This window comes from Mesoplodon densirostris, chromosome 4 (genome assembly GCF_025265405.1).
Source record: "Mesoplodon densirostris isolate mMesDen1 chromosome 4, mMesDen1 primary haplotype, whole genome shotgun sequence".
Lineage (NCBI taxonomy): Eukaryota > Metazoa > Chordata > Mammalia > Artiodactyla > Ziphiidae > Mesoplodon > Mesoplodon densirostris.
Window position 1 is genome coordinate 125,916,707 of NC_082664.1, and position 27,750 is coordinate 125,944,456.

At 47.0% G+C, this 27,750-nt stretch overlaps 1 protein-coding gene across 4 annotated transcripts in view; it reads right to left on the minus strand.

Annotated features, from left to right (window-relative positions):
- Positions 1-1,847: 1,847 nt before the first annotated feature.
- Positions 1,848-27,750, minus strand: part of MAP2K5 (mitogen-activated protein kinase kinase 5) — a 262,810-nt gene continuing 236,907 nt past the window's right edge. For 3 of the 4 annotated variants that reach the window (XM_060097122.1, XM_060097121.1, XM_060097123.1), the window contains one exon: positions 1,848-2,046. In XM_060097122.1, the coding sequence (XP_059953105.1) occupies positions 1,942-2,046 (105 nt within the window). In that variant the 3' untranslated portion in view covers positions 1,848-1,941. The remainder of the gene's footprint in view (positions 2,047-27,750) is intronic. The other variant, XM_060097124.1, reaches the window with a different exon arrangement.

The following is a 27,750-nucleotide window of genomic DNA, read 5'->3' on the forward strand; positions in this document are numbered from 1 at the left end:
TGCACCTGGTATGAAGGCCTATGTTAGATGGCATAACACTAGCTGCCAGTAACGTAAACGCAAAATAGTTGAGTTCAAGCTCATTTAACAGTCCAGTGCAGGGGTTCCTGGGGGCAGCATGTTCTTCCAACTGGTGATTCAAGGATTCAGGCTCCTTCCTTTCGGACTTCAGCCTCCCGCACCTCCCAATATAGTCATTTTTCCATTTAGCAGGAGGATGGAGAAACATGTAACACAGAAGGCACATCTGCATTTTAAGCTTCTTGGCCAGGAAGCAACCTACCATCTGCTTCAATTGATGAGAACCAGCCACAAGGCCCGTTAAATGCAAGGGGGATTGGGAGAGCTGGTCTGGGGCTGGGTAGCAGCTTTCCCACAGCCCTACACTATGGAGGGAGCATGAACCTTTGGGGGTCAGCTAGGTGTCTCTGCTGTGGCCCTGAGTGGGGGAGTGTCCCTGGATGTTCAAGGGTCAGTAAGGTGGTCAGGTGGCTGGAGTAGAGTGAGAGTTGGGGGTGATGGGAGTTGAGGTCAGAGATAATGGGGGCAGACTGTATAGGGTCACACAGGCCATTGCTGGGTCTTTGTCTTGTTTTCTGAGTGAGCTGGAGCCCCTGGAGGTTCCAAGCGGGGAGGGCCAGGATCTGCCTTGTTCTACCTGGCTCCCTCTAGTGGCTGTGTGGAGAATAGACTGCAGGGGCAGGTGCCTGGTAGGAGTCTGTTGCAGTGGTCCAGCGGTGGTGCCTTGGATGAGGATGGGAAGTGGTGGAATCAATGCAGTTTGAAGGCAAAGACAGCAGGACTTCCAGGTAGGCTATATGTGCGGTGTGAAAGAGAAAGAAAGGAGGCAAGGCCAAGTCCCAGTATGTTGGAGTGGGCACCAGGAGGATGGAGACGGGAAAGTGGTAGAGGAGGTTCTGGATGCGTGCGTGGTGTAGGAGTTTGCTTTTGGATGTGTCAGGATGCCACTTAGACCTCCAAGTGCAACCTGAGCCTCTCTGAGCCTCGGTTCCTCACCTGTAAAACGGGGGTAACACACTTACCTGGCGGTGATGGAGAGGATTACCTAACAGGATGGCTGTGAATGGCCCGAGGTGAGTGAGGTTCCCTGGGCGTGACGTCAAGGGCAGTGAGGGCCAGCTTGCTGTAGAGAGGAGCTGGTGGCGGGGTGTGGGGTGGGAGGGAAGGAGGGCCTCTCAGAACCACCCCAGGCTTCTTCCCAGCTCTTGGTCTCCTTCCTCACCCACGGCCCCAGATCAGATCACTGTGTTGGAGCTGGAGCTGCTGCTGAGACTGCCTGGCCCGTGAGCGTGGGGACAAATTCCAGCCCAGCAAGGGGCACATGACGTGGGTCCTGAGATCTTAGCTCTAGTGCTGGCTTGGCCACTCTTCGCTGTGGGACCTGGTTCAGGGACCTCCACGCCTCAGTTTTTCACCTGTCAAATGGGCCGGGCTGTGGGCCTTGTCACGGAACTGCAGGAAGCGCTCCTGGGGGGCTGGCACTGCCACACATATCCCTGTGCCGCTCCCAGCCCTGGGTGGGCAACAGACCCTCTGCACAGCACAACCCTCCTGGCGGTGGGCAGTCACAAAGCAGTAATATTTTTATTCCCATCAGCGATACTGACGGGGCCTGACCCTTTACAAAGGAGAATGTCAGGAAAAAGGAAGGGAAGCAAGGGCGTAGGGGCCTCTCTTCTCGATGCCCCATCCCCTCTACCCTCCCTGCCAGTCAGGTCTCCAGACCCGGGGGGGGGGTGTGGCGAGGGCTTGCCCTGCAGGGGTTGGCCACCCTGAGGGCTCCCTAGGCAAGGTCATCTGCCAGCAGAGTCGAAGGTGAGTCCAGCAAAGCTCTTCTGGTGCGGACAGCAAACGAAGGGCACAACAGGCACGTTTTCCCCTTGGTGACCAGTCCTGGGCTTTCAGCATCACACTGCAGCCTCAGGGGGGGCCCTGCTGGCTCCGCCTCTCCTCCAGTGCCCTGCACACCCACATGGACACCACGGTGGCATTTCCATCGTTGAACTGAACGATGAATGGGTGGCCCTGCGGGGAAGAGGAGGAAGCTGTGACAGGCATTCCCCAGACTCTGCACGTCATCACTTTCCAAGCCCTGTTCTCAGTCTTCCCCAACAGCCCTGTGAGGTGAGGGCAGCTTCAGCCCCATTTCACAGCCTAGATGACTGAGGCCCAAGGTGGAGCAATGACATGCCTGTCTAGAGCACTCGCTGCAAACCTCACATTCTGCCTGGTGTTTGGCTACCTTCTCCTGAAACTCCAACCAGCCTGAAAGATCCCCAAGGGTGTGAGCCTATCTGAACTCCACACTGCCTGGCCCTTCCTCAGCCCAGCATCACTCCAACAGCCGGCAGGCAAGGCCTGGCACCGCAGCTGCCAGCGTTCCTATCAAGTTGCTGCCCAGAGACCAGAGAGTCATCTCATCAGGGGCTACGTCAACCCCCGTGTTCTTCTTTGTCTCCAGTCCTCCTATGAACAACCTGCGAGTGAAGGGAAGGCAAACGTGTCAGGGGGAGGACGGATGTGCTGGTTCATGGTGAGAAGCTGGGGGCTGGGGACCAGACTCTGGAGGGGCACTACAGCCTCCATGTGGCCCCTCAGGCTCTAACCTACTTAGCCCACAGGCAGGCCAGGTTATATTTAGTCAGCCCCCTCCCCAGCTGTCCTGAAGAGACAAGATTCCTCCTCTCAATCTTAGGGCCTCCTTGGGAGTTCCCAGGAAAGGTCAGAAAAAACCAGGGGCAGCCATGGGATCACCCTGGCCACAGGTCAAAGGTGAAAGGAAAACTAGAAAGCATTCTCTTCCCTCCTCTTCTCCAAGTGCTTCTCTGCTAAGGGATGCTCACCTGGCAGCCTCCTCTCCTACCAAAGACTTTGTAGCCTGAGACTGAGGGAGCCACGCTGGGCGAGCAGAGCGCATGGGGGCCTCCCAGCTGCCTTCTCCCCCTCTCCCTACCGCTTCAGCCATCCAGCTCCGATTTCCCTGCTCCCTCCTGCTTTCTGAGCCCTTCTTGGGCCCCCTCTGCCTCCCCTCTGGCCAGGCGGGGCTTTCGAGGCAGCTTTCCTGATGAGCTCATCACAGAGCCAGGAGGGACGGGGCCAGGGCTCGGATGCCCAGACCCCACTGTGTGTGGGAGCAGTCAAGGACCAGGCTGGGGAGGGGGCGGGAGGTCAGGTCGGGCGGGTGTCCTGCAGGCAGCACAAGCCTGAGGGGGGGCTGAGGTGGGAGAGGCCCAAGAGGGACTCTGTCTTGGCTCTCATATGTCCCCCACCCCGACACATATCATCTCACCTCATGTGTGCCTGCCTAAATCAGTGCCTAGATGGAGGGGATTCTTCTTGAAGTCAGTGAGCACATTTCCTTTTCAGGAGGCTCAGAGGAGGTGACCTTGTGCCCTTCTGAAGAACAAAGGGAGAAGCTGTGCTCAGGAGCCGATGGGCCCCTCCCCTGAAGCCCGGGGTGGCACAGTGTCACTTTCCCAGAATGCCCGGTGACTTTGGGGGCCATATGCTCCATCTCTGTTATCATCTGTTCAGGAACAAGCAGAGCGGAACCGCAGGAGGGGAGAGTGCAGCGTTCCTCCAGTTACAGGAAGGCTGCTGGCTACACCACAGGAAGCATTTCGCCCAGGTGCACCGGGAGGCGGACGAGGAGAGGGGCAGCATCCACTGCTCTGGTGGCGACTCTGCCCCTTTCCTGTCCTCCCTGACTGGGAGGTGACCCCCATCTCTTGTGTACCCCTGATGCTTTATACCACCCTGCACGGGAGTGACCGAGACAAGTGGTTTTGTCCCCAGCCACCGTTGATGGGTTTGGGGGGAATGAGACGAGGAATCATAGAGGGAGAAAGAGAGGAGACAGAGACAGAGATGGAGGGGAGACCCCAGCCTCTCTAGGCATCCTGGGCTGTGACAGGAGAATGTGGGAGCTGTAGGCTGCCTGGTCCACCATCTGAATGGGCACGCAGAGAAAGCCAGTATGTGGGGAGTGAGAACATGGAGAGTTGTACAGAGGGAAACAGGAGCTGAGATGGCACTGGAGACCCTGGGGGCCATGAGAGCCTGGCAGCATCTCTGCCTACAGTGCCCATGCACACCTCACGGTCTGGGGTGGAGGCACTAAGTCACATAGGTGGGCACAATAATCTCCACTTTGCAGATGAGGAAACAGAGGTCACGGTTGACCTGCCCCATCTCCCAGAGCTGCGACTGGATCACAAGTCTCTATAACCCAAACCTACTGCCTGGGGCACTCCCTGGGCTGAGCTGGGGTAGGCAGAGCCAGATTGCAATTCCCCCTTGCCTTATTTCTGCCATGGGATTCAGGCCTGCCTGGCCAGAGGAGGACCGAGACGGCAGGTCCTGACCCCTGTGTCGCCCCTGGGACATCCTGGGAGAGTGGTGTCAGGGTGGCAGATCACTCTTACTTGACTGTGCCCCCTCCCATCAGCCCTGGGTGGGAAGCAGGGAAAGTACACCATCACCCCATTTTACAGAAAAGGAAACTGAGCACTGGGGAGGGGATGTGATTGGTTAAGTGCTGGAGCTTCTGGTTGCTACTCTGGTACGTTCTCAGGGCTTGACTGCATCCCCTGTGACCCTGACAGCGCACGTGCTCCCTTTCCTCCCTGGAGTACAGCGGACGCTCCTCCAGTCCTGTGATGCACACGATGCAGGTACTCCTCATGAGTTTAATGAGCAAACGAAATCTGATGGACAATTCTGGCAAAAGCATGAAGATCACTCAGCCACCCTATGGTGCCTGAATTCCTAGGTGGCTCCTGACAGGCCCAAGCAGATGCCTGCAACAGCCAGATGCCTGGAGACCGATGGAAACTGCACGCCGGATGATACCAAGTCCAGCACCATGGAGTGAGTGCTCTGGGCCAGACCCTTGCCAAGGGCTCTGTTCTCATTTTCCCACCGATCCCCATGCTCACTCTGGAGGCGCACACAGCCCCCCTGCAGATGAGGAAACAGACACTCAGGGACCTGTGTGAAGTCATGCAAGCGAGGGCTGAGCTGGAACCACAACGTGGGTCTCTTGACTCCAAATGCCATGCTCAGGACCACATGCTCTCCTGCACCTGCAACCGTAGAGCTGACCTCGCAGCCCTTCTGGGGGGGTCTCTGTGTGGTCCGGAGAGGGCTGCAGCCCCCTGCAGCCAGACCCTCCTCTGCATCTGGGTAAATGCACATCTCCCCCTAGGCAGAGAAATCCAGATGTGGACAAACTCGCAGCCCACTCAGGCTCCAGGGAGCGGCGGGAGCATGGCGTGGCCCATTCCCTCGGAGCCAGGACACCCACATGCTGCTTGTCAAGAGCATCCTCCACCCCAGGTGACGGCCCCAGACACCCAGGCCTCTGCCACCTACACGGAGAGTGTGTCAGCGGTCACTCCGCAGAGGCTGGCAGGGCGCGTGCAGGCTGGAGCTGCTGAATGATCTCACTGGCCTCATCACCAGGCAGTGGGAGCCACTTTCATTTCCCGAATTCTCTCAGGGCCAATTGCAACAATTAAACCGGCGAGGGTTGAAGTATAATGGCCCACAAACTTCGCCACAGAAGGTGGAGACATAATGAAGGGAAAAGGATGGCACTGGAAGACGTAGGATGGATCCAAAAGGCGGGCACAGGGGAGAGTGAGAGAGATGAGTCAACAACAACCAAAGCCAGCAGCATCACCGGGTGCAGACCTCCCACCACGGGGCCGAGGGGCAGATCATGCCCGCGCACTAACTCGTGAAGAGAAACTAGAGTGTTCAGTACACCCTCCTTCACTTGGGCACTAGCCTCCAGGACTTCGCTAGAGTTTGGCCCTCTCCTTCTGTAATAACGCCCCTAATTTTTGCCCACCCGTGTCATCGTGATGAGATGCCTTCCTGATGGCTGATGGCAGGGCCCTCCCCATGTGGACAGCGCTCCATGCTTCTGCCAAAGGGGGCAGGAAGAAGAGGGGTCCAGGGGTCCACCGTGTGGGCAGGAGGTGGACGCTCCGAGCTTGCTGCGGAGAAGTACCGCCTAAGGTTGAAGTGTCTGGACTCCCAGGCCAGTGCTCATTCACTGACACCTCACTCTCTGCCCTTAGTTGGGCTTCGAGTTTCTTCCCAAATAGGAAGTTACCTATTTGGGGTCTCTATAGTCTCTTCTCTTGTATAACCTCCTAAAGAACTTCCTGCATGTGAATCATTTAAGGACTTGCTGGTGTGGCTGCCCGCCCGGTGCAGCGCCTGGCAGGTCGCAGGCCCTCAGTTGGCCGTGGGCCTGAGGCAGGAAAAAGTGACCTGCCTGTCCTCTCTGTCTGCATCTATTCATCGAGCCCTTTTTGTGAGCCAGGCCCCGGCTGCCTTACATGGCCCAGAACCCACCCATCACCCCCTTTACACACAAAGGAGACTGAGACGTCAATAAATGTGACCTGGGGCAAGGTCACAGAGCTAGAAAGTGGCAGGGTTAAGGGCTGAACCCAGTGGAGGACAGCACACCACTCTGCTCACTGGGGGCGGGCACAGTGAGTTTTAAATTCCTACTTGTTACAAGAATATATGGTACATTATTTTTAACTAGTAATGTTTAACTGACAAACTGAAATGACAGTGGCCAAAAGGCAAACTGTGCCCTCCCCGCTCAAAGCTGTGTCAGGCACAATCAAGTAATTTATTTAATAATCAGCAAATCTATTAAGTATTATATTATGCCTGTTTTATAGGTGAGGAAGCTAAAGCACAGAAAGATGAAGGAATCCGTCCAAGACCACGACGCTTGAATGTGGTGTTATCTCCAGAGCCCGAGCCTCAGCCATTATGCTGTCCTTCCTTGGCAGTGCCAGGGCTGGGGGATGGCGACATCCACCCTGCAGGACAGCCTGCCCTCAGAGCAGGCGCCGGGTGGTCTCTGTTCCTTCTCTTTGGGTCTAGATTCTAGAGAAGCAGGAAAATGAAGACCCAGGGCCTGGAAGAAATTTTCCAGGGCTATGGAGACCACACCCTAGACAGAAGGGTGGAAATAATAAGTAGGATGCCTGGCAGCAGACTGCACCCCAAACCTAAGGTCTACTCTGTGGGGCCTTTCCTCATGTCTCCTCTCAAGAGGTGCCATCTCTCCCAGAACAAGAGCATACCCTTGTTCTACTGTGTATTATCGTCATTTGAGCCCACCTTATCCTAGCACAGACTGGAAGCCTCGAGGGCAGGGCAGTGCTAATCACATAGGAACTGCCAAGAAAAGTTAGCTGGATTGACAGGTAAGTTACACTGCTTCCCAGGAGCCTGAGGCTAGGCTGAGAAGGGCCCTAGGTTGGGTGGGCAGGCCTGGGGAGAAGGCTTTACAAGCTGAGGCTGCTCTAGACTCTCTGGACCACAGGATTCCTCTCTCTCAGGATGAGGACCAGGCCACCAGGCACCTCCTTTCCCTCCAAGGACGCCACACAGGACAGAATGCCAAGGACCCACGAGCTCATTCAAGTAAGCAAGCCCAGCCCAGTTACACTCCAGCTAAGTCCAAAACAAGAAGAGTCCAACAAACGCTCAGGCGAGCCGCAGGGCCAGTCCTGTCATGAGGCAGGTGCCTGTAAGAGGTGATCCGAGAGGCTGGAGGGGCCCCAAGGTCAACGTACTGCCCATCACTTCACCTTTCCGCACTGGGCCTGCCAGCCTTACTTGAAGGCTCTCTGCATGTCCCTTTAGGATCCAGCCCTCGTGGCAGGGATAAAACACTTCAGCCCTTCTCGGCAATATGGAGGTGCGGTAGGACAGGATGGGACCTCAGAGACCAGCAGGGCTGTAGAGTGCGAGGTGTGCTGGGGCTTCCACACGTTTGATTCAAATCGTTAAGATATTTTAAGCTGTATTTGTTTAAAAACTAATTAAAAAATAATATATACACTCAACTATGTTCAACTCTAAATGTTACCTTGAATATTGGCAATGTGTTACCCAGCACTGTGATGGTAACTGATTTTCTGCAGCTCTTAGGACAGGCAGTCTGCTTGTTAGATCTGTGCAAATTACCGACTGCTCATACATGGGCCAACACCTAGGAAGGTTGTGGTGGTGCACTGGGCATCTAAAAGAACTCAGGGCTGTGATGTACACTCACATTGTGTGTAGGTATAAAACTGTGTGAGCACCACACCACAGCCAGTGCACTGAGGCCACGAAGCACATATGCCCAGTGGCCCGGTGCACGATGCCCAGCCAGGGGTGTGGGTCAGGCCTGCTCTGAGTTTCCAGTGGCGTCAGCTCCTGCAAGCTTTGAGTCCCTCTTGTCTGACCTGTAGATTTACCGTAAGCAATTCATATGAACAGCTGCTAGCTACTGTCAGCAACTAAACTCTAAAATAAAACTTTTCTGCTATTCCTTTTTAAAGCTTCTATGTGGGCTTAAGAGATGCCTAAGCTGAGAGGGCAACTGGTGAGTCAGGATTTCCTTGATATGGGGCTCCTGAGGCAGTACCAGAGATAAGTGGGACACTGATGCAGATATTAGACTATAACCATCACCTATGACCCTGGCTCTCAGATTTTTGTGTCCTTCAAGAGAAGTCTCATGGACGCCTTTCTAAAGAAGTAAGTGTCTACAATGAATACTTACTTACACATTCATGCTAAAAAAAAACACTACTTTGTTTTCCTATATTAGTATTGAGATCCTGCATTAATTTTACATAATAAAAAGCATTCCACTGCTACAGATTCAAAACTAGCAATCTAACCTCTACTTACTCTGGAGATAACTTCAGATTAGAGAAGTTAAATAATTTTTGGAAAAATGCACATACGTCCAGTGTCTGCTAAATGGCTGACAAGTGCCAGGGCAGTGGGCAGCCTTTATAATATTAATTACATGAGATAATAACCCATGATCATCCCTGGGGTCAACGCTTCCTTCCAGGCTGGGTGTGCCCGAGCTAATCAACAGGGGGAGTCAGGGAAGGAGGTGGCTGGGATTGTGGCTGCAGGGGAGCCCCCAGGCACAACTCAGCAGGGAGAAGCTGAGGCACCTCCACAGCAATTCTTCCATCTGTCCCTGTGTGGGGTAAGGCAAGGAGCCCTGGACTGACAGTCAACAAGCCTTCTCTCACCAGCCCAGGAGTCGTGAGAGCTTGGAAACGGCCACAATGGCCTCACCTGTAAAAGAGAAACTATTCCAGGGGAACCTCCATTCCCCTGCCTTCATCCTTCCACACGAGGGACCTGTGTTGTTATCACACCCCTCAGCCGTGTCCCCAGGGGGAGGCGTGGCAATGTTGGGAGGAAGTACGGAGCAGGTCCGGCTCAGGGGTCTCCTGCCCACAGGGAGGCTGCATTCTGGCCTGCCCTCTCCTGGTAAGCTTCCAGGCAGGCTGTTCACCTCTGACTGGGCTCTGCAGTAAATTCTCAGGAGGGCCCCTCGGGCCACCCACGTAAGCACGCCCTTCAACTCAGATTTTACAGAAGTAGGGGTGATGCTTCCTTTCTGTCATTTCCTGAGTCTTATTTCTCAGCTGGTGTTGAACACAGGGAGGCTGCTGGCTGGCCTCATCACCCAACCAAATACCCCAGCTCTCTCTGCCTCTGGGGTCGGGTGGGAGATTGCTTGTCTGCAGACAGGGGTTCAGAGATAGACACTGGGCAGCGTGAGGGGAGGTTACTATCCCCCCAGGTAGAATGCATGTGGGGGAGCGGCAGTAAGATGAGGGTGTGAGCCTTGCCTATCAGCTAGTGTGGAATCTGCCTGTCTGCCCAGCCCAGCCTACCTGGACCAACGCCCCGGCTGCGGAACTTTCCGAGGTAAGGCGTTTGTTCTGAGACTGTGCTTTCTCAGCCTCTGATTCCTAAAGCTTTTCCACGGCTGGGGTCGGGGGTTCCCTTCTAGCACTTCATTTTCTTTTAAGACCTCAGAAATGATTTGCAGCTGTGACATGCCATTTCCATCAACCTTCCTGAGTTTATCTTCACAACTGCTACAGAAATAGATGTTTCTTCCCAAATATTCAATTAGCAGCAAATTGCTTACCTCCAGCCATCCTAGACTGTACACAGGCATCTGTGGGGGGGGGTCAAGGCGCTCTCCACCTTTCACCTGAGCAGATCTATGTGTTCCTACACAAAGTAATTTTTCAGAAAATGGCCAATCGAGAGAGCAAGATGTTTCCAGAGGTCTCCGCAAGTCATTCTAGGGCCTGTCCTTACAGGGCAGCCACAGGACTCGAGCAGTGTGGTATGGGAGGGAGCACAGGACGACTGCAGTGGGCCACCGTGAGGAGTAAACATGCAGATGCCAGCACTCATGAGTTTGTGTCGGAGGAAGCTGACCCATTTGGGTGGCAGAATGGTGCCACTGGCCCATTTAGGGGGGGGCTATGGTGGCTGCCCTGTAGGAAACTCAGACAGGACTCGGGGGAACAGCAGGGAGAGTGCTGGCTCCCCCTCGCAGTCTCGGTCTGAGCAGATACCTAGAGAAGTCAGGACCTGAGGGCGCCAGAGGGAGAGAGGGGGCCTCGCTCCAATAATGCTGAGGACTCTTGTCTGGGAGGCTGAGTCTGCAGGTCCAAGCAGTGAATATGGGGGCCACTTACAGGCATCTGGACGTTCAAGGTTCATCTTTTGGTGTGATGGCTGTGTGGTCGTGGGGATCTAAAGACACAATGCTCAGAAGGATGGATTCTTTCCAGCCCTCTTTCTTTTCTTACCTCTTGAGATTTGATGTTTGAACTCTGAGACCTTGGCTGTGTGTGTGTGTGTGTGTGTACACGCATATGTGGGCATGTGAGCGTGCAGAAGGGGAAGAAAGAATGAGACCCAGCACGATTTCTGGCACACAGCAGGCAGCTCAGTAAGCTTGTTGAACAAAACAGAACAAAGTGATTCGACAGTGAGTGAATGAAGAGATGGGGAGAGACTAAGCCTAAAAGCCCTCCCTCTACAAATTCCCAGCCATGCCAGATAAAATGGAACATTTTCCAAAAAGCATACTAGATGAACTTGTAAAAAAGAAGGAAATCTCAAGTGCCAAAAATGAAGAGGGAACTGAAAACCAGAATTATAAGTGTGTACATGGAGGTCTTGTAGCCCTAAGGGAGGCTATCAGTTCTAGGAATGTAGGACCTGGAAAGTGTGAAGAACTAAGTGGACACAGGAGACAAGGTCCACCTGGGGAGCTGGCCTGAGACCCTGAGCAAAACTGGGACTGCAGAAAGGGTGAGCCAGAAAAAGTCTGCCCATCAGCAAAGGGGATGCTGTGTGAGGTGGCTCTGAGCCTCGTGCACTTTGGGGTTCAATGTACCACTGCTGTGGTCTCAGAACACAAGGCTGCTCATAAACTAATGTAACATTGATATTGATCTAGCAATACTCTGGAGTATCTCTCAGGAGCATGAAAAAACATTCTGGGGATATACTTCTGGAATTCAGTAATTTCCACAGTAATAAGCCCCATTCAGTATGAGCTTACAATAAAACTTCTAAAACGTGTGAGGAAACAATTATCCATGGACAAGAGTCAGCGGACACAACACACAGGAAGATTAGAGCTCTCAGAACCAAGGTGACAGAAAAATAATTGGAAAGAAAATGTAAAATGATGTACAGTTGAAAAGACTGAAGGCATAAAAGAAGAAATTGAAACACTAAGAACAAGACATTATAAAAGAGAGAAGAGAGATTTGAAAAAGAATCAAATATAACTTACAGAAATAACACATATAGTGACTGGAAAAAACAAAAGAAATTCTCCATAGATGAGCCAGATAGCAAGCTAAATATAGCAAGGATAGATTTAGTAAGCTGGAAGAATGATATGAGAAAATTATCCAGAGCACTAGTCAGTAACGAGAGACAAACAAAAAATAATTTTTTTAAATGTGATGGAGAAAGACCCAGAGGAAAGAATGAGAAGAGACGAGACACTGTGGGGTAGGGTCAATATCCAAAGAGACAACAGCTGAAAATTTTGAGAACTGATGAAAGATATGAATTTCCAGATTCAAAAATCATAATGATCTCCAAGTAGAATAACTACAACAAAATCTATACCTAGACAAATTGTAGGGAAACTGAAGGATACCAGGAAAAGAGATGTTAAAAGCAACCAGAGAGACAGGCATATCTCTCACAAAGGGCAGCAGCTGAGCAGCTGGCAGATTCTCACCAGCAAGTGTAGAAACCAGAAGACAACACAGCATCTTCAACGCCCTGGGAAAAACTGTCAATCTAAACTTCTAAACCCAATTTAACTAACAACCAAGAGTTAGGGTGGGACTTCCCTGGCAGTCCAGTGGTTAGGACTCTGTGCTCTCACTGCCGAGGGTCTGGGTTCAATCCCTGGTTGGGGAACTAAGATCCCACAAGCCACGCAGCGCAGCCAAAAGAGAAAAGAGAGCAAAGTAAAGACAATCCTAGAACAAAAACTCAGACAGTTTTACCCTCACTGACAGAACTCCTAATATACTTCCAAAAGGAAAAGAAACCTCAGAAGGAGGAAGTAGGATGCAACAGGAATAAGGAACACATAACTGCTAAACACATGGATAAATCTCAACAAGTACTGATTATACAAAATGACAACAAGAGTAATGACTAATTGTGAGGATCTAAAAACAAAATGACAATGAAATTCTGGACGTGAAAGAAGGAACTGATCAGAAACTCTTAGGGTCCTTATGTCCGGGGGAGAGAGCCTGTGGCAGAGGCTGCTAGTTGCCTCTCAATAAACATTCCCCTTTCTTCCTTAGTGATACAAATCCTGATTTTAATAAGGAAAAGTGTCACCCAGCAAAGCAGCTGCATGCCCAGACTCACTTGCAGCTAGTTTTGGCCAATGCCATGTGAGCACATATGCTGTGTGCCAACCCCCAGAACTGCCCTTAAATGAAGGTGGTATTTCTACTGCCCTTCCTCATTCCTGTTGCCTGGAGCTCAAATGCCCCTTGACTGGAAAGATGGAAGGAACTGCCAGCTAGTCTGGGCACCCTACTTCCTGCTTTCCTTTATATGTATGGGGAATACCCTGCTGTCTTACTTAAGCTGCTGTTGTTTTAATCATGTGCAGCTAAAGCCAATTCTACCTAATATAAAGATGAGATTGAACCTAAGGCTGAGTATTGTTGGGAAGGGGGGTATATTTAGTGATTAACCTTAGGCTTTGCTAAATAAAGTTAGAAACTCAGGGATAATAAGAGGCTAGAAATAGAATATAATATCTAAACTACTGGAAAGAATAAAAAGGAAGAAAAAAATTAATAGAGTGAAGAAAGGAAAAAAAGTCAAAAAAGCATTGTAGAGAAGAAAGTACAAAACAGGATAGTAGAAAAAAAATTCAGGTGTATCAATATGCAATAAATATAAATGATTAAACTAATCAATTAAAAGAGAGTCTCAGATAAAATTAAAAACCTCAACAGCAAAATGCAGAGATTCACTTAAAACAAAAGAACACAGAAATGATGAAAACAAAGGGATAGGAAAACCTATAGCAGACAAATACTAACCAAAAGAAGACAGCATCGGTATGTTAATATCAGACAAAAATAAAATTTCAAGCAAAATATATTAGAGGTAATGAGAGTCACTACATAAAGATAAAAGAAACATTTTAAAATGAAGATATAGCATTTTGACATAGGCATCTAACAGAACCACCTTAAAGCAAATACTGACAAAAGTGCAAGGAGAAACAGATGAAGCCACACTAATAGTGAGAGATTTTAACACAGCTCTCTCAGTAATTGATAAATAAAGCAGGTAGAAAATCAGTAGGGCCTCAAAATATTTAAGTAATGCAATTAACAAAGTTGACCTAAAGGATGTAAATAGGACACCGCATTCAACAATTAGAGAATCACATGCCTTTCAAGCAAAGAGAGAACACTGGAAAAAAAAAAAAAACAGTGTAGTAAGGGCGTTTCAATAACAGATCTGATACTATACCAACCATGTTCTCTGACCACAGTGCATGAAAAGCAGACAACAATCACAAGATAACAAAACACCACTATTTGCAAACAAAAAATACTTCTAAATAATTCGTGGGTCAAAAAAGAAATCCTAATTGAAATTGGAAATTACTTAGAACTGAATGACAACAAGAACACTACGTATAAATATTTGTGGGATGCAGCTAAAGTAATACTTAAAAGGCAATTTATAGCTTTATATGGATATATTAAGGAAAATAAGATGGGAAATTGACAAGCTAAGTGTCCAATTCAATAAATTATACACAGAACAAAACGTAAACCAAAGGAAACATAAAACAGCAAATAATAAAGAACACAAAGGAATTAGATATCAAAGAGATGATCAAATCAATAAAATACTGGTTCTTTAAAAAGATTAATAAAGTAGACTAACCTCTGACAAAAATGGTAAAAAGAGGACACAAGGAAACATCATTAGGAATGAAAAAAGGGCACATAACCACAAATCTGGGAAAAATTTTAAAATAATAAGGGCATATCATATGACTGATATGAGGCCAACATAGCTGAAAATGCAGTGTGATGACTCATCAGGAGAGAGAGAGAGAGAGAGAGAGAGAGACAGAGACAGAGACAGAGAGAGAGAGAGAGAGAGAGAGAATGTGTGAGTCATGGTAGGGGCAGTGGGAAGGGTGATAATGGTGGCGACTGGGAGGTGCCAACGAGAAGTGACAAATAATCACCCTGGCAGGTGAGTCACAGGTTTCGAGCCCTGGCATCACACTTTTAACTTTTCAAAACACTTCATATCCATTGTCTCATCTTATTTCAAGAAGCATCCAACTAAGTAAAGGCTGCTACCTCTTAAAATTCATCTCAGTAACAGCTTTTCTAGTTTCTTAATAAGGAAAAACAACCATTCACACAAAGACTGAAGCTCAAGTGGAGATTTCTTGATGTTACCAAAGCAACAAAAAACAGAGAGGAAAAATTGCTAAAGATACCAGATGTCAAACTTTTGGGTAAATAACTTTAACTGGAGTGCCATCTTGTTTTTTTGTTTGTTTGTTTCTTTGTTTTTTACTGTTTCCAGCTATGATGCTCCCGTTTTCTGAGCCTCACTCTATTTAGTAGACAGGGTTACTTACTGGTGGGGTGAGTGTGAGGGAGCCAAGGGGGTGGGATCGGGCAGCCCTTTTGGAAAATTTGAAATAAAAGCATAACAAAGGTCAAAGCTACCAGGCCTAGTCTATAAAATACAGGATTGAAAATTACCAGTTACTCCAGAGTTTCTGCTCTCAGCAATCATTTTCCATTTGAACCTGTCCCCTCCTTTTTTTTTTCCCTATGGAAATCCACAAACAGGAAGCAAACCATTTGAAAATTCTGAGCATTTTGTGTCCCAGCAGCAAATAAAAATCATCAATAGAATCCACTTTTAGCCTTGAGTAATATTTTCTAAAACAAAACACAAAGAACCTGTGGTACTTAACTATTCTGTTATTGATTTACTGTGGTTTGCAAGGTAATGTTGAAGAAAATTAAATGTACGGAAAGCTGAAATGCATTTTCTGTGGCAGCAAGCGGTGTGGCCTGTGTTTTCTGAGGTGGAGTCGCTGGCCGTGTGCAGAAGGAACAAGAAAGGGGGTGCGCTTCATCTGGCTACAGATAAGCTGGCGATGGCCTTCCCTGCAGAGCTGTATGAAACCAAGTCTGTTTTCACTGTTAAGAAGGACAAAGTTATTTAGGTGCAAACTTGCTTCTTCTGGTAGTTATGCTCCCGTTTACACAGAGACCTCAAGTCAATCAAATCCAGTATGGATGGATGGAGAGGCTTCTGTGTGTCTGGCTCTAAACCTGGCTTTTAGAGTCAAAAGACTCCCCCTGGCACATTCATGCCTTATTTGGTCCCCTCAGAAAAGTAAAAAAAACTTCAACAAATAATAATTCAAAATAATTTTATGCTAATTACTGATTCAAGAGCAAAGTGGTCATATTGTTTCAAACTTGGGCATCTGCATGCAACAGTATCAAGCAGTATATTTCCTATTTAGTGAAATGGTCTGTTTTCAAATCTAAAGGCACTTTACATACCTACAGGCCACTGTAAATTTGACTCCCTTACTTAAGACTAAGAATCTGAAAGTTACACTAAAACTCGAACAATTTACTTTTAGCTAGTCCCTCAAGCCTTTATTCAAGTCCACTTTTTTATAGTTTAGACTAGTGCTCACACACTTACTATCTGGTTTCCCAATCTAAAGCACAAAATAGAAGAGGAAAAGGGGAGGGCTGTTAGAAAGGGGAACAAGGGCAGGAGTACTAAGTGACATCTATTAGCAACACTGCACAACAAAAACAAAACCAAAGAACCAGCTTGGGGTCAACCAGTGCAGGGACAAATGGCCCTCCACGTGTTAACATCAGGAGACACTAGGACAGCAGAACACAGCAAACAGACTGTTCATGATGATGGTCTAAAGAACATTTTCTAAAAAGCCAGACCCTGATGCATGTAATCCGTTTAAAAGGATAGGGAAGTGTATAATACATTTAAAACCTCTTGCCTATAATCTTTTAAAAAAGTTTTGGTTTTATAAGGAAGAAGTCTCAGTTATCTGAATAATACCCTTCCTTGGAAGTAGCTCATTTACTGAAGGTGATGAATAGAAGACTTGCTGCTCTTTGAGTTTTGGAAGGTCAATATTAAACAGGGGAAAGCTCACACTCCGTCTGGCCGCCTTTCAGCAGCACCGTGCGGTCACCTGGCAGACAAGCCTTCAGAGCCTCTGAACTCTGTAAAGACATATGGGGCCACTTAGGGCCCAAGTTTATCTTGGCTTCCTTTGGAGAGAGTTTGATTACTTCTAAGATTTATGGTCAAAGCAGAAGGAGAAAAGAAATACCTCACAGAGCAGATTTATAACCTCATCTTGTTTTTATAATCACATTAGGGATGACATCCTATGACAGAATCTTGGAATGACTACAGGGCAACTTGGAAACTCGCTGGGAAGTTTTATATTTTGGGGTTTGGAGCATTTTGTACTTGCAAAGGTCAGGGAGGAAAGGACCAGGGAAATGAGCCAGGGGATGGTCAGAGAGTGAGTGTCAGCTGGTCTAATTTTCTGTGTCAACTCTGAAAATTAGATAAACAATGACAAACCAGGCTTTTAAAATGAACTTGTCACTTCTGGTTCTCTTGATACAAGGTAACATTTTTCAAGTCCTGGTAGCTCTAAAGACAGATTTAACCCCTGAGAGGTTTATGTAAGTGTTCTAAAGTCCCCACAACTAAACAAAAGGTTTAGTCTGACCCTATCACCCTTAAAAGAAAAACTAATCATCCTTGAAACTTAAATACGCTTCTCCTAACAATTAAGTGGACATTGCCTACAGCCAAAGGTCCAGTCTTCTGCAGGACAGTCTCAGCAACTTGATTTTTTCTTTCTGTCATCTCGTTGGCTCTCCAGACCAGCTCAACCCTTCAACATGGTCCCTTGATCTTTCAACCACTGTTCTCAGCAGGTACTGGTTCTCCTTGCACCAACTCAGGGGAGCACAGACTCTGTCCTGGGTCCACCCCGCTTCTCTGCTGTTATGAAGACATGGGGTAGAAGAACCGCTCTGGCCTACAATTTGGCTGCGACAAGCTCCCTGGTGGGGAGGGGGACAGATCAGTGAATCTTTCTAATAGCTGCCCTTAGTGGCTTTGCTCTAAGGATATTTATTCAGTTTGAATACGTTGATTTGGAGAGAAAAATACATATATGTATTTACCAGCAGCTGAGTAGAGCTTTTCATTCCACAAAGTGCTTTCAACCTCATCATCTAATTCAAGTGTCACAGTAATCCCACGAAGTAGCAGGATGGCATTACTGTCACTACCTATTTGTGGATTCGAAAACTAGGTTCAGAGAAGCGATTTGGCTAAGGTAGGGTTGGGGTCTGAACTGGACATCAGCTCTAAAGCCTGTGCCTTTTGTTACAATGTTTTTGTTTTGTTTGTTAATATGTTATGTTTTGTTATATTATTACATATAATACCAGCAATATAATAACCAACAGTTGTGAGCCCATAACCGTGCCAGATACTAATTAGGTGTTTTCATTTACAGCATTTCATATGATCCCCAGCCCTGTCAGGAGTAGATGTAAGCCTATTTTACAAGCAAAGATATTGATGCCCCCAGGTGCTAAGGACTGCGCTTCAGGCTGAAATCTCAACACTGGGCTTGAACCCGGGTTCTTGGACCTCGTGTGTCACTCTTTCCCCACACTCTACAACTGGCAGAAACAACCCCCCCCCCCCCAACAAAGCACAAATGCCATAGTCTGCCCTGGATCAAAGTATAAAATAGGTTTTTTAAGGTCCTGTGACCCCAGTCTTTGCCTCATCCCTAAATTCGAATGCCTTTTTCCTTTCTGATGTAGAAGAGTCTCCTTTTCCAAAGTGTTCCCAGCTTCAAAAGTACCTCTGCCGCCAGCTAACTGCTGAGAAGAAAACCATCTGATTAAATCAACTCACAGGATGGTATGAATAACCACAGGCAGGTAATTCACCTGTGGTTCCTAGGAGCCTGTGGATTTCATTCTCTACAGTGAAGCTCTTTCCCCCCTCACTCTGGGAACTCTGTGCTCTGTAAAACAAGGAGAATAGGACCAACTGCACAGGAAGCCTGTGTGTATGAAATTCCTAGCACATAGGCTATCCTGGAAATAGCTCTATAGTCATGACTATCAGTGGCTTAGACTTGGCAGTTCTTATCATACTTCTTTTCTAAGGAAATTTTTGTAATACCTAACATGTGTTCAGTGCTAAATCTGGAAGACACTAGACCAGCTCCCCTGATAGCTGCACACAGTATGGGTGGATGGACAGAGGAGAATGAGGGGTCTTGCTCTCCATGTATTAAAGACTCTCACCACTCACTGAGCGGCCCCTCCCCTGAGCCTCAGGCCTAAAGACCTAACTCACTCCTCCATTTAAAACAGGAATGAGCAGACTTCCCTGAGTTCAGAATTCCGTGTAACTAAAACACAAAATAGAAAAAACGAAACCCAACTGTTGCACTCGTGCACAGCCTATAGACAAGACAGCAGTGCCCTCAGACAGCATTTCAAATACAGTTTATTAGTGTGTGATATGAAAAGGGTGTTTTTATTGCATGATATAATGCAATGGGACCTTGGGCGCTCTGTGGAAAGACCTCACACTCAGAAGTGTAATGAACCCGTAGTTCCCAAAACATTATACTGTACATTAACCTATCATTAATGGCACATTAGGGCTAGGGGCATTGCACGCTTGCTGGTCAGGGCTCCATCAGGACAGTGTTGAGAAAACCACACAGTCTTCCCAGGCTTAAAACAAATAGAGAAAATAAATATTCCTGATGTCTACAGGCAGCTTTAATGGAAGTTCAATCCCAGCTCTGCCCTGTAATTTCCAAGCCTGCTTTTTTAAGAGAGGAAGACACACAACTGAACAAGAGAAGAAAACGGGCCGCTTGCAGTCCACCCGCAGCTACTGGCCCTGCAGCTCAACACTGGCTCAGCAAGGTCACGAGCAGACCGGCACCTCTGGTAGTAGCGTAAAAGCTGCCTGCAGGACATCCAGGCCTGGACTGTAGCCTATCGAGGTAAACGGGGTCTTGGAGATTGTGTGCCTACCTGCCTCACTCTCTAGGTGGGGAAATCAAGGTTCAAAAAGATGAAGGAAGAGACAACCTATCCAAAAGAAAAATGGGCAAAGTATGTGAAAAAAATACAAATGGCCAATAAACACACAGCAAAGATCTGGAAATGGCCAAAATGTTCTATGGCAGGGTCCTGGTTAAATAAATATGGACCAATCTATATAATGGAACACCATGCAGTATTAAAAAGAACAAGACAGACCTCATGTGATATGGAAAGATCTTAAAGAGAAAAAGTAAGGTACAGAACAATAAAATTAAAAATTCTAGAAGGACACAAGTTACTGTTAACAGTGCTTAACTATAGAGAGTGGGGCTGGGAGCTTATTGTATATCCTTCTGTACTATTTGAATTTGTGTGTGTGTGTGTGTGTGTGTGTGTGTGGTACACGGGCCTCTCACTGTTGGGGCCTCCCCCGTTGCGGAGCATAGGCTCCGGACGCGCATGCTCAGCGGCCATGGCTCACGGGCCCAGCCACTCCACGGCCTGTGGGATCTTCCCGGACCGGGGCACGAACCTGTGTCCCCTGCATTGGCAGGCAGACTCTCAACCACTGCGCCACCAGGGAAGCCCTATTTGAATTTTTAAACATAATTTTAACACTAGTTTTAGAAAGTCAATGATGAGAGCAGGAGCAAACGTTCTGGGGAACTTCATATTTCCTAACTTCTATGCTAAGTGCTTTGTGTGCTTTATCTTGTCTGGATTTTCACAAAAACAGAAACTGTAAGTTGGTCACTATTATCCCCTTTCCATGAAGTGGGAACTGAAGTTGCGAGGGGTGAAATAATTTATTCAAGGTGACCCTCTTACCCATTTACTTTCTATAAGGAAACAGAGTATTTGTAAAATAGAGAAAAATCTTTCCAGACTCTGACGCAGCCCAGGACCACCTTCCTGGAGACAGCTCGCCAACCCCAGCAGAGACCGAGGAGGTAGGCAAGACAAAAGGCCGCTGACTCTGACTGCAGTTGAATCAAATCTCTGGAAATATCTAGTCTCCACATCACAAAAGGGGATGGGGCTTAGGGACCCCAGGCTACATACACTGTTTAAGTAAACAATGCTTGGCAACCAGGGTTCAAACACATGAAGGGAAGTATTCCCCTAATTAAGCACAAATCAACTTCAAAGGAAACCCAGATGCTGCTCCATGAAGAGGCAGCTGTCTCAGACCAGCAGAATCACAAGGTGAGAGTGGGGGCCAGGAAGGATGGGGCAGCCGCACACCTTAGGACTACCTGTGCCAAGTTTCAACGTTGCTGCAGCAAGTTTGCTCTGTTTTCTCATTCCTCCATTCTTCCCAATAAAAGAGTCTTGTTATTTTTGGGTAACAGACTTTGCAGAAAAATGTTAAAATGCTAGATTTTATTTGTCCTAGGGTCTGCCAGCACATGCTGTAATTAAAATGTTGATTAGTAAACAGTTTAAATATATGACAGACAATGCAGTTAGGGCCTACAGTTAGGTCAATATGTGATTTAGATTTGCCATTTAAGAAATCTCATTTAAATTTTGCATACATTAATCACTACCATACTTCAAGGTTCTGATATCCACCTGACTACAATATTAAAATAAAACTTGCTGCCCCAGGGAAATCCTACTTATTCTTAATTGTTTCGAGGCTTTGATGGGCTTTTAATCTAAGATTAATTTATGCAATTTTAAATAACTCTTCTTATGATTAATAAGCTTGAAAATTAAAAGGAGTCTAAAGCAATTATAATGAGCATTTGGTCATAACCTCATTAGAAGAAGGAGTGAAGGATACAGCTCTGGAATTCTTACAAGACTACAATTTAAGGTTACTTTTAGAGAAGTCAAACGTAGTTCCTGAAATTGCAAAGGCAGGTTAGCAAAGGTCAGTGTTAAAATGACGGCTAGCTAGATTAGCATACTAATGATTTTCCCTGATAGCGACAGAAAGGACACTGAAAAGAAGATGCAGAGAGAGAGACAAATGACATGCTGCCAAGAAGCTACAGGCTCTGAACTTGGCTTCCTATTCCTTTGGCTGGAGACCTTCATGGAATTTCAGAAAGAGCCAGGGGGTTAGGACATCCCTATTTATAAATCAGTTCCAGACACAGATTCTGGTCCACGTGGAGCAAGCAGAGATCAGTCCTGTGTGGCCTGTTTGCCTGTTGTGGTTGGGCCACTGCCCTGCTTAAGAACAAATGGCAACTTCCTGCAGCCACACTCCTCACCGGTGTGCAAAGCCCTTCCAGAGCTGGCTCGCTGCTGAGCCACCGCTTTCTAATTTCCATATTCAGACAAATCCTTACAGCTCTGGCTGGAGCTGAGATGCCTCCTCTGACCACCCTCGGCCACCCTGTCCTGAGTCCTCACACCGTGCAAGTCAGCAGCACACAGCTCATCCTGCCTTCTCTAAATGTCTCCTATGGGTGTGCCCAGTCTGCTCCTTGAAGCTCTGGATGGTTCTTAAATTCCTTTTGAACCCATCACAGTACCTCAAAGATGCAGACAGCAAATTGTTATTAACTGACTGTTTCATAATAATTCCCTCCAACAAGATGTTCATAATACAGATACTAGAGGACTGACATGAAAAGTTAAGACTTCCTAATGCCTGGGGAAGAGTAACTCACAGAGGTCCGTCTATCCTTAAAAAATTACCAATTCATTAGACACTAGCTACAAACGCCCAACGTATGTATATTTGTTTTAAGTTGCATTAAGCTCCACTAAGCATATTTGTCTTTCAAGAAGCTACTGGTCAGACATGCCCAGGAACATTACATGAGACAAGTCATGACCCAAAGAGGCTGATTTAGTGCCCCCACATATGTTTAGCACTTTACAGTTTACAAACACTTTCACAAACTCTATTTTAATAGGAAAAAAACCCCACCCTTCAAGATTGGTATCCCTACCCCCATTTTATAGATGAAGAAGCTGAGGCTCAGATATGCTAAGTAACTGTTGATTGGAATTCCCTGGCGGTCCAGTGGATAGGACTCCGAGCTTCCACTGCAGGGGGCATGGGTTTGATCCCTGGTCAGGGAATTAAGATCCCGCAAGCCGCACGGCATGGCCAAAATAAATAAGTTTTTTTTTTTTTTTTTTTTTTTTGGTGTGTGTGTGTGTGGTACGCGGGCCTCTCACTGTTGTGGCCTCTCCTGTCGCGGAGCACAGGCTTCGGACACGCAGGCTCAGCGGCCATGGCTCACGGGCCCAGCCGCTCCGCGGCATGTGGGATCTTCCCGGACCGGGGCACGAACCCGTGTCCCCTACATCGGCAGGCGGACTCCCAACCACTGCGCCACCAGGGAAGCCCAATAAGTTTTTTTAAAAAAAATTTAAAGAGTAACTGTTGATTACCCAGAAGATGCAGAGGCTGTAGTTGAAAGTTTATCTTCTGATAAATCAGATCAATGTTCTTTCCAATTCACCATGTCGCTTCTTGTCTCTTGTTCACGACAGACTCACTTTCAAGATCTAGAGCCCATCTTCAGCCTCTCCAGACTTCAGAGGACAGAGTATGTCCTGACAGTTGTCAGCCACACACCTTTCCAGTCCTACGACCATGGTTACAGAAATGAGCGGGGTCATGACTCCACGCCTGTGCTTTCGCTCTTCTGATTCCTCTAATGCCTGTGCCGGCCTGGACACTTGCAGGCTGTCTTCCCGTCTGCCTTCCTGACGGACCCTGATCACTGTCTGGCTCCCTATTCTGTGTGACCTGGCTACTTTGTTCACATGTCTCTTAAGGCACTCATCAGTTTGGCATCTATATCACTTAGTTCTTTCTTCCCCTCTAGTCTTATTGAGATATAATTGACATACAGCACTGTGTAAGTTTTAGGTGTGCACCATGATTTGACTTTACATATATTGTGACATGATGACCACAATAAGTTTAGTTAACATCCATCATCTCACACACACACAAAAGAATGTTTTTTCTTCCTTGTGATGAGAACCCAGGATTTACTCTCAACTTTCAAATGTATCATATAGCAGTGTTAACTACAGTCATCATGTTGTGCATTACATCCTTAGTACTTATTTATCTTATAACTGGAAGTTTGTACCTTTTGACTACCTTTATCCAATTCCGCCTTCCCTACCTCTAGTAACCACAAATCTTTTTTCTATGAAATTTTTAAAAAGATTCCACATATAAGTGAGATAATACAGCATTTGTCTTTCTCTGACTTATTTCACTCACCATAATGCCCTAAAGGTTCATCCATGTTGTTGCTAATGGCAGAATTTCCTTTTTTATGGCTGGATAATATTCCATGTGCATTATCTATCGATCTCACAACTTCTTTATTTATTCATCTGTTGATGGATGCTTAGGTTGTTTCCATGTGTTGGCTACTGTAAGTAATGCTGCTATGAACATGGGGGTACAGATATCTCTTTGATATAGTGTTTTTGTTTCCTTCAGATATAGTCCCAGAAATGGAAATCCTGGATCATATGGTAGTCCTATTTTCAATTTTTTGAGGAACCTCCATATTGTTTTCCATAGTGGCCTTAGTAGTTCGCAATCCTACCAACAGTGCACAAGGGTTCCCTTTTCTCCACACCCTCACCAACACTTGTTATCTCTTGTCTTTTTGATGACAGCCATGTAACAGGCATATGGTGATATGTCATTGTGGTTTTGATTTACATTTCCCTTGTAATTAGTGATGTACCTGTTGGTCATTCGTATATCTTCTTTGGAAAAGCATCTATTCAGGTCCTTTACCCATTTTTAAATTGGTTTGTTTTTCTTGCTATTGAGTTTTATGAGTTCTTTGTATATTTTGGATATTAACCCCTTAACAGATATGGAGTTTATAATTTTTTTCCCATTCTGAAGATTGCCTTTTATTTAGTTCTTTTTGATCATCTATTCAACAGAGATCATTGAACAGCCACTTTGTGCCTTGTATCGTGCCAGCTGCAGAGGCTGCAATGGTTTCCTCACCACACCGTAAGCTCCTGGAGGGCAAGATTAGTGTTTCATCAGCCTCTGTATTCCTTACAGCTGTGCAACTCAAGTAATGGTCTGGGAGCCCTTTGTTACTAGTTTGCCAGAAGATAAGGAGCTATGCCACAAAGTAAATCAGCACACAGCTTCCTCACTGAGGTAGTTTTGCGACAAAAAAATGTCAGGTGAGTTAAACAGAAGACTTTGAGACACGCTTGATTTATATTCTGGTACAAACTCCTCATTGTGTGTTCAAGAAACAGTTCAGATACTACCACTAGCATACCGTCCATATATATATATATATATTTTTAAGTACAGTTACCTTTTTAAAAAAATTTTATTATTTATTTTTGGTCTTCGTTGCTGCGCGTGGGCTTTCTCTAGTTGTGGCAAGCGGGGGCTGCTCTTCCCTGCGGTGTGCAGGCTTCTCATTGCGGTGGCTTCTCTTGTGGAGCACGGGCTCTAGGTGCATGGGCTTCAGTAGTTGTGGCATGTGGGCTCAGTAGTTGTGGTGCATGGGCTTAGCTGCTCCGTGGCATGTGGGATCTTCCCGGACCAGGGCTCGAACCCGTGTCCCCTGCATTGGCAGGCGGATTCTTGACCACTGAGCCACCAGAGAAGCCCCCACTGTCCATATTTGAGTAGCACTGAACTATAGCACCTAGCAATATATTCTGCATATAGAATATGCTCAGTAAGGTTTGCTGAGTTAAGAAATTTCTCCCAGGGCTTCCCTGGTGGCACAGTGGTTGAGAATCTGCCTGCCAATGCAGGGGACACGGGTTCGAGCCCTGGTCTGGGAAGATCCCACACGCCGCGGAGCAACTGGGCCCGGGAGCCAAAACTACTGAGCCTGCGCATCTGGAGCCTGTGCTCTGCAACAAGAGAGGCCACGACAGCGAGAGGCCCGCACACTGCGATGAAGAGTGGCCCCTGCTTGCCGCAACGAGAGAAAGCCCTCACACAGAAACGAAGACCCAACACAGCCAAAAATAAATAAATAAATACATTTATTTAAAAAAAAAAAAAAGAAATTTCTCCCAAACTCAGAGAGTAATATCTCTTAGAAGCCACTCACTTCTATAATCGCGATGGTAGAACTAAAAATGAGAGAAGGTTTTGTGGCCAGATAAATTGCAGAACGTACTACACCTTCAGTTTTTGCTGCAGGTTGACAAAACCAAAAAGCAGTAATAGCTCACAAATTTTCACAGCTTCCCTTCAGATTACCAACTAACAGACAGGTGCAAACTGCTGGTGATTACTTTTTCTCTTACAATTTGGTTTGTTTGCACTGAGGTTCAGGCCTCAGTCAGGCCCCGGCCGCTGTGTCCAGATACAAGCTCTCTGATTCGGCCGCAGCCCTGCAGATTCCGGGCGAGGCCAAGGTGGAGGGGACTATAAGGACTGAGTTGAGTAAGCATTGTAGAAGGGCAGTTTTGGTCTCACAAGCACAAACTGCTGAAATTCTACACATTTCTTTGTGGGGCGTTTGTATTAGTTTTGTTTTGGATTTCTAGAAATGGCCTGACTTAGCTGAAATTCCCACAACCACAATAACAAGCCCCTGTCCACTATGCATCAATAGGTATTAGCTTTGATGTAGTACAGAACAGTCCTGCATTTTTCCTGGCTGTGTCACTCTAGGCAAGTGAATTAACCTCTCTGAGCCCCAGTTTAATGCATCAGTAAAATGGGAATAAGAATAATCTTTACAGTGTTTGTGTGAAGGTCAGATGAGATAGCATATATGAAAGAACTCTGGAAACGCATGTTTTTAAAAATGTTATCTGTTTAGCTTAATTTCTCTCTCTAAAATAAATCTTTTCTTTAAGGTTAAAAACTAGAAGCCTTTCTGAATTTATCTGCAGCCCCAAGTTGTATGCAATTGTTGCTCCAATTTCTTTCAAGTAATTTCAGAGGAAATAAGGTGTAGTACGGATTCTGACCAGTATGGATATTGGATCTAAGCTGTGTTTCACGTGTGTGCAGAAAGTAATACACTCACATAAATACCCCAATGTCTTGCAAGGTCTGGCTCATTTGTCACCCCATTCACAAAGCCTCCCCAGATACCCATGGCTGGAAGAAATCTTGCTTTCCCCAGAACTCATTGTACCTGTTAAATTCATATCATTTCAATTCATAACTATTTATTGAGCATTCAACTTGGGGCTAGGGATTGGGCTAGATCCTGAGGATACAAAATAAAGAAGACATGATCTCTTCCTCTTGTTTATGGGCTGTTAAGTTACCACCACAAAGTGTGAAAAGTGCACTGATACAGGTACTTGCCAGAAAGAAGGGTGACATACAACAGGAAGCCAGCAACCTTACTGAAGCAGGCCGGAGAAAGCTTCACAGAGGCTGTGCCAGTTGAGTCTTGGAGGCTGAGTAGGAGTTCACCACGTGGACATGAGGAAAGGGCATTCTTGCCGAAGAAACAGCACAAAGACATGACCATGTGAGGCTCACGCATTAGGGGACTGTTAGAGTTCAGGCTGCGTGTACAGGAGTGCCATGAGGTGGAGGGGCAGCTGAAGGCGGGCAGGAGCAGGTGGGGGAGGGCCTTTGGCGAGTCTAACAATCTATCCTGTGCTTGGCTGTTCATATCCTCATCTTTCTTGCTAGACTGTAAGCTGGTTGAGGGCAGGACTCAGGGCTGACTGCTTCCTCGGCATCGGGCTGGATGCTCTACCCAGAGCAGATACTCAGCAAAGAAAAACGGTGAGTGTGTACTGAGACGCACAGGTCTGACATTGTCTCCCTGTCGCACAAGGGCAGAAAAGGCTGCTGAAATACAAATCTGCACTAGACGTGCAATGGGTTACAACTCAGCCCGCCCCCGAAAAGCTAGCCTTACGCCTTCCTTTGGTACTTAACCCACTTTCCAGATGATGTGCACTGCTGCCTGCACAGGAGAGCTGGAAAGGGGGCCATTTCTGAAGGCAGGAAGCTGAGCTGCCCAGCCTAAGCTCTGCTGACCTCCCCGACAGGGGAAGGAAAAGCTCGTTTTGGAGAAAGAATTTTCCAGCCCTGGAGCTGGTGCCTCAGGCCCTGCAAAAGCCAGCTTTCCAGGGTTGCCGATTTGCCTTCCCCAGAGTTAGAGCGAGAGTATTGCAGAGGCAAGCCTGTGGCTTAAAAAAAAAAAAAAAAAAATCATGTTTAATTTAAAAATTA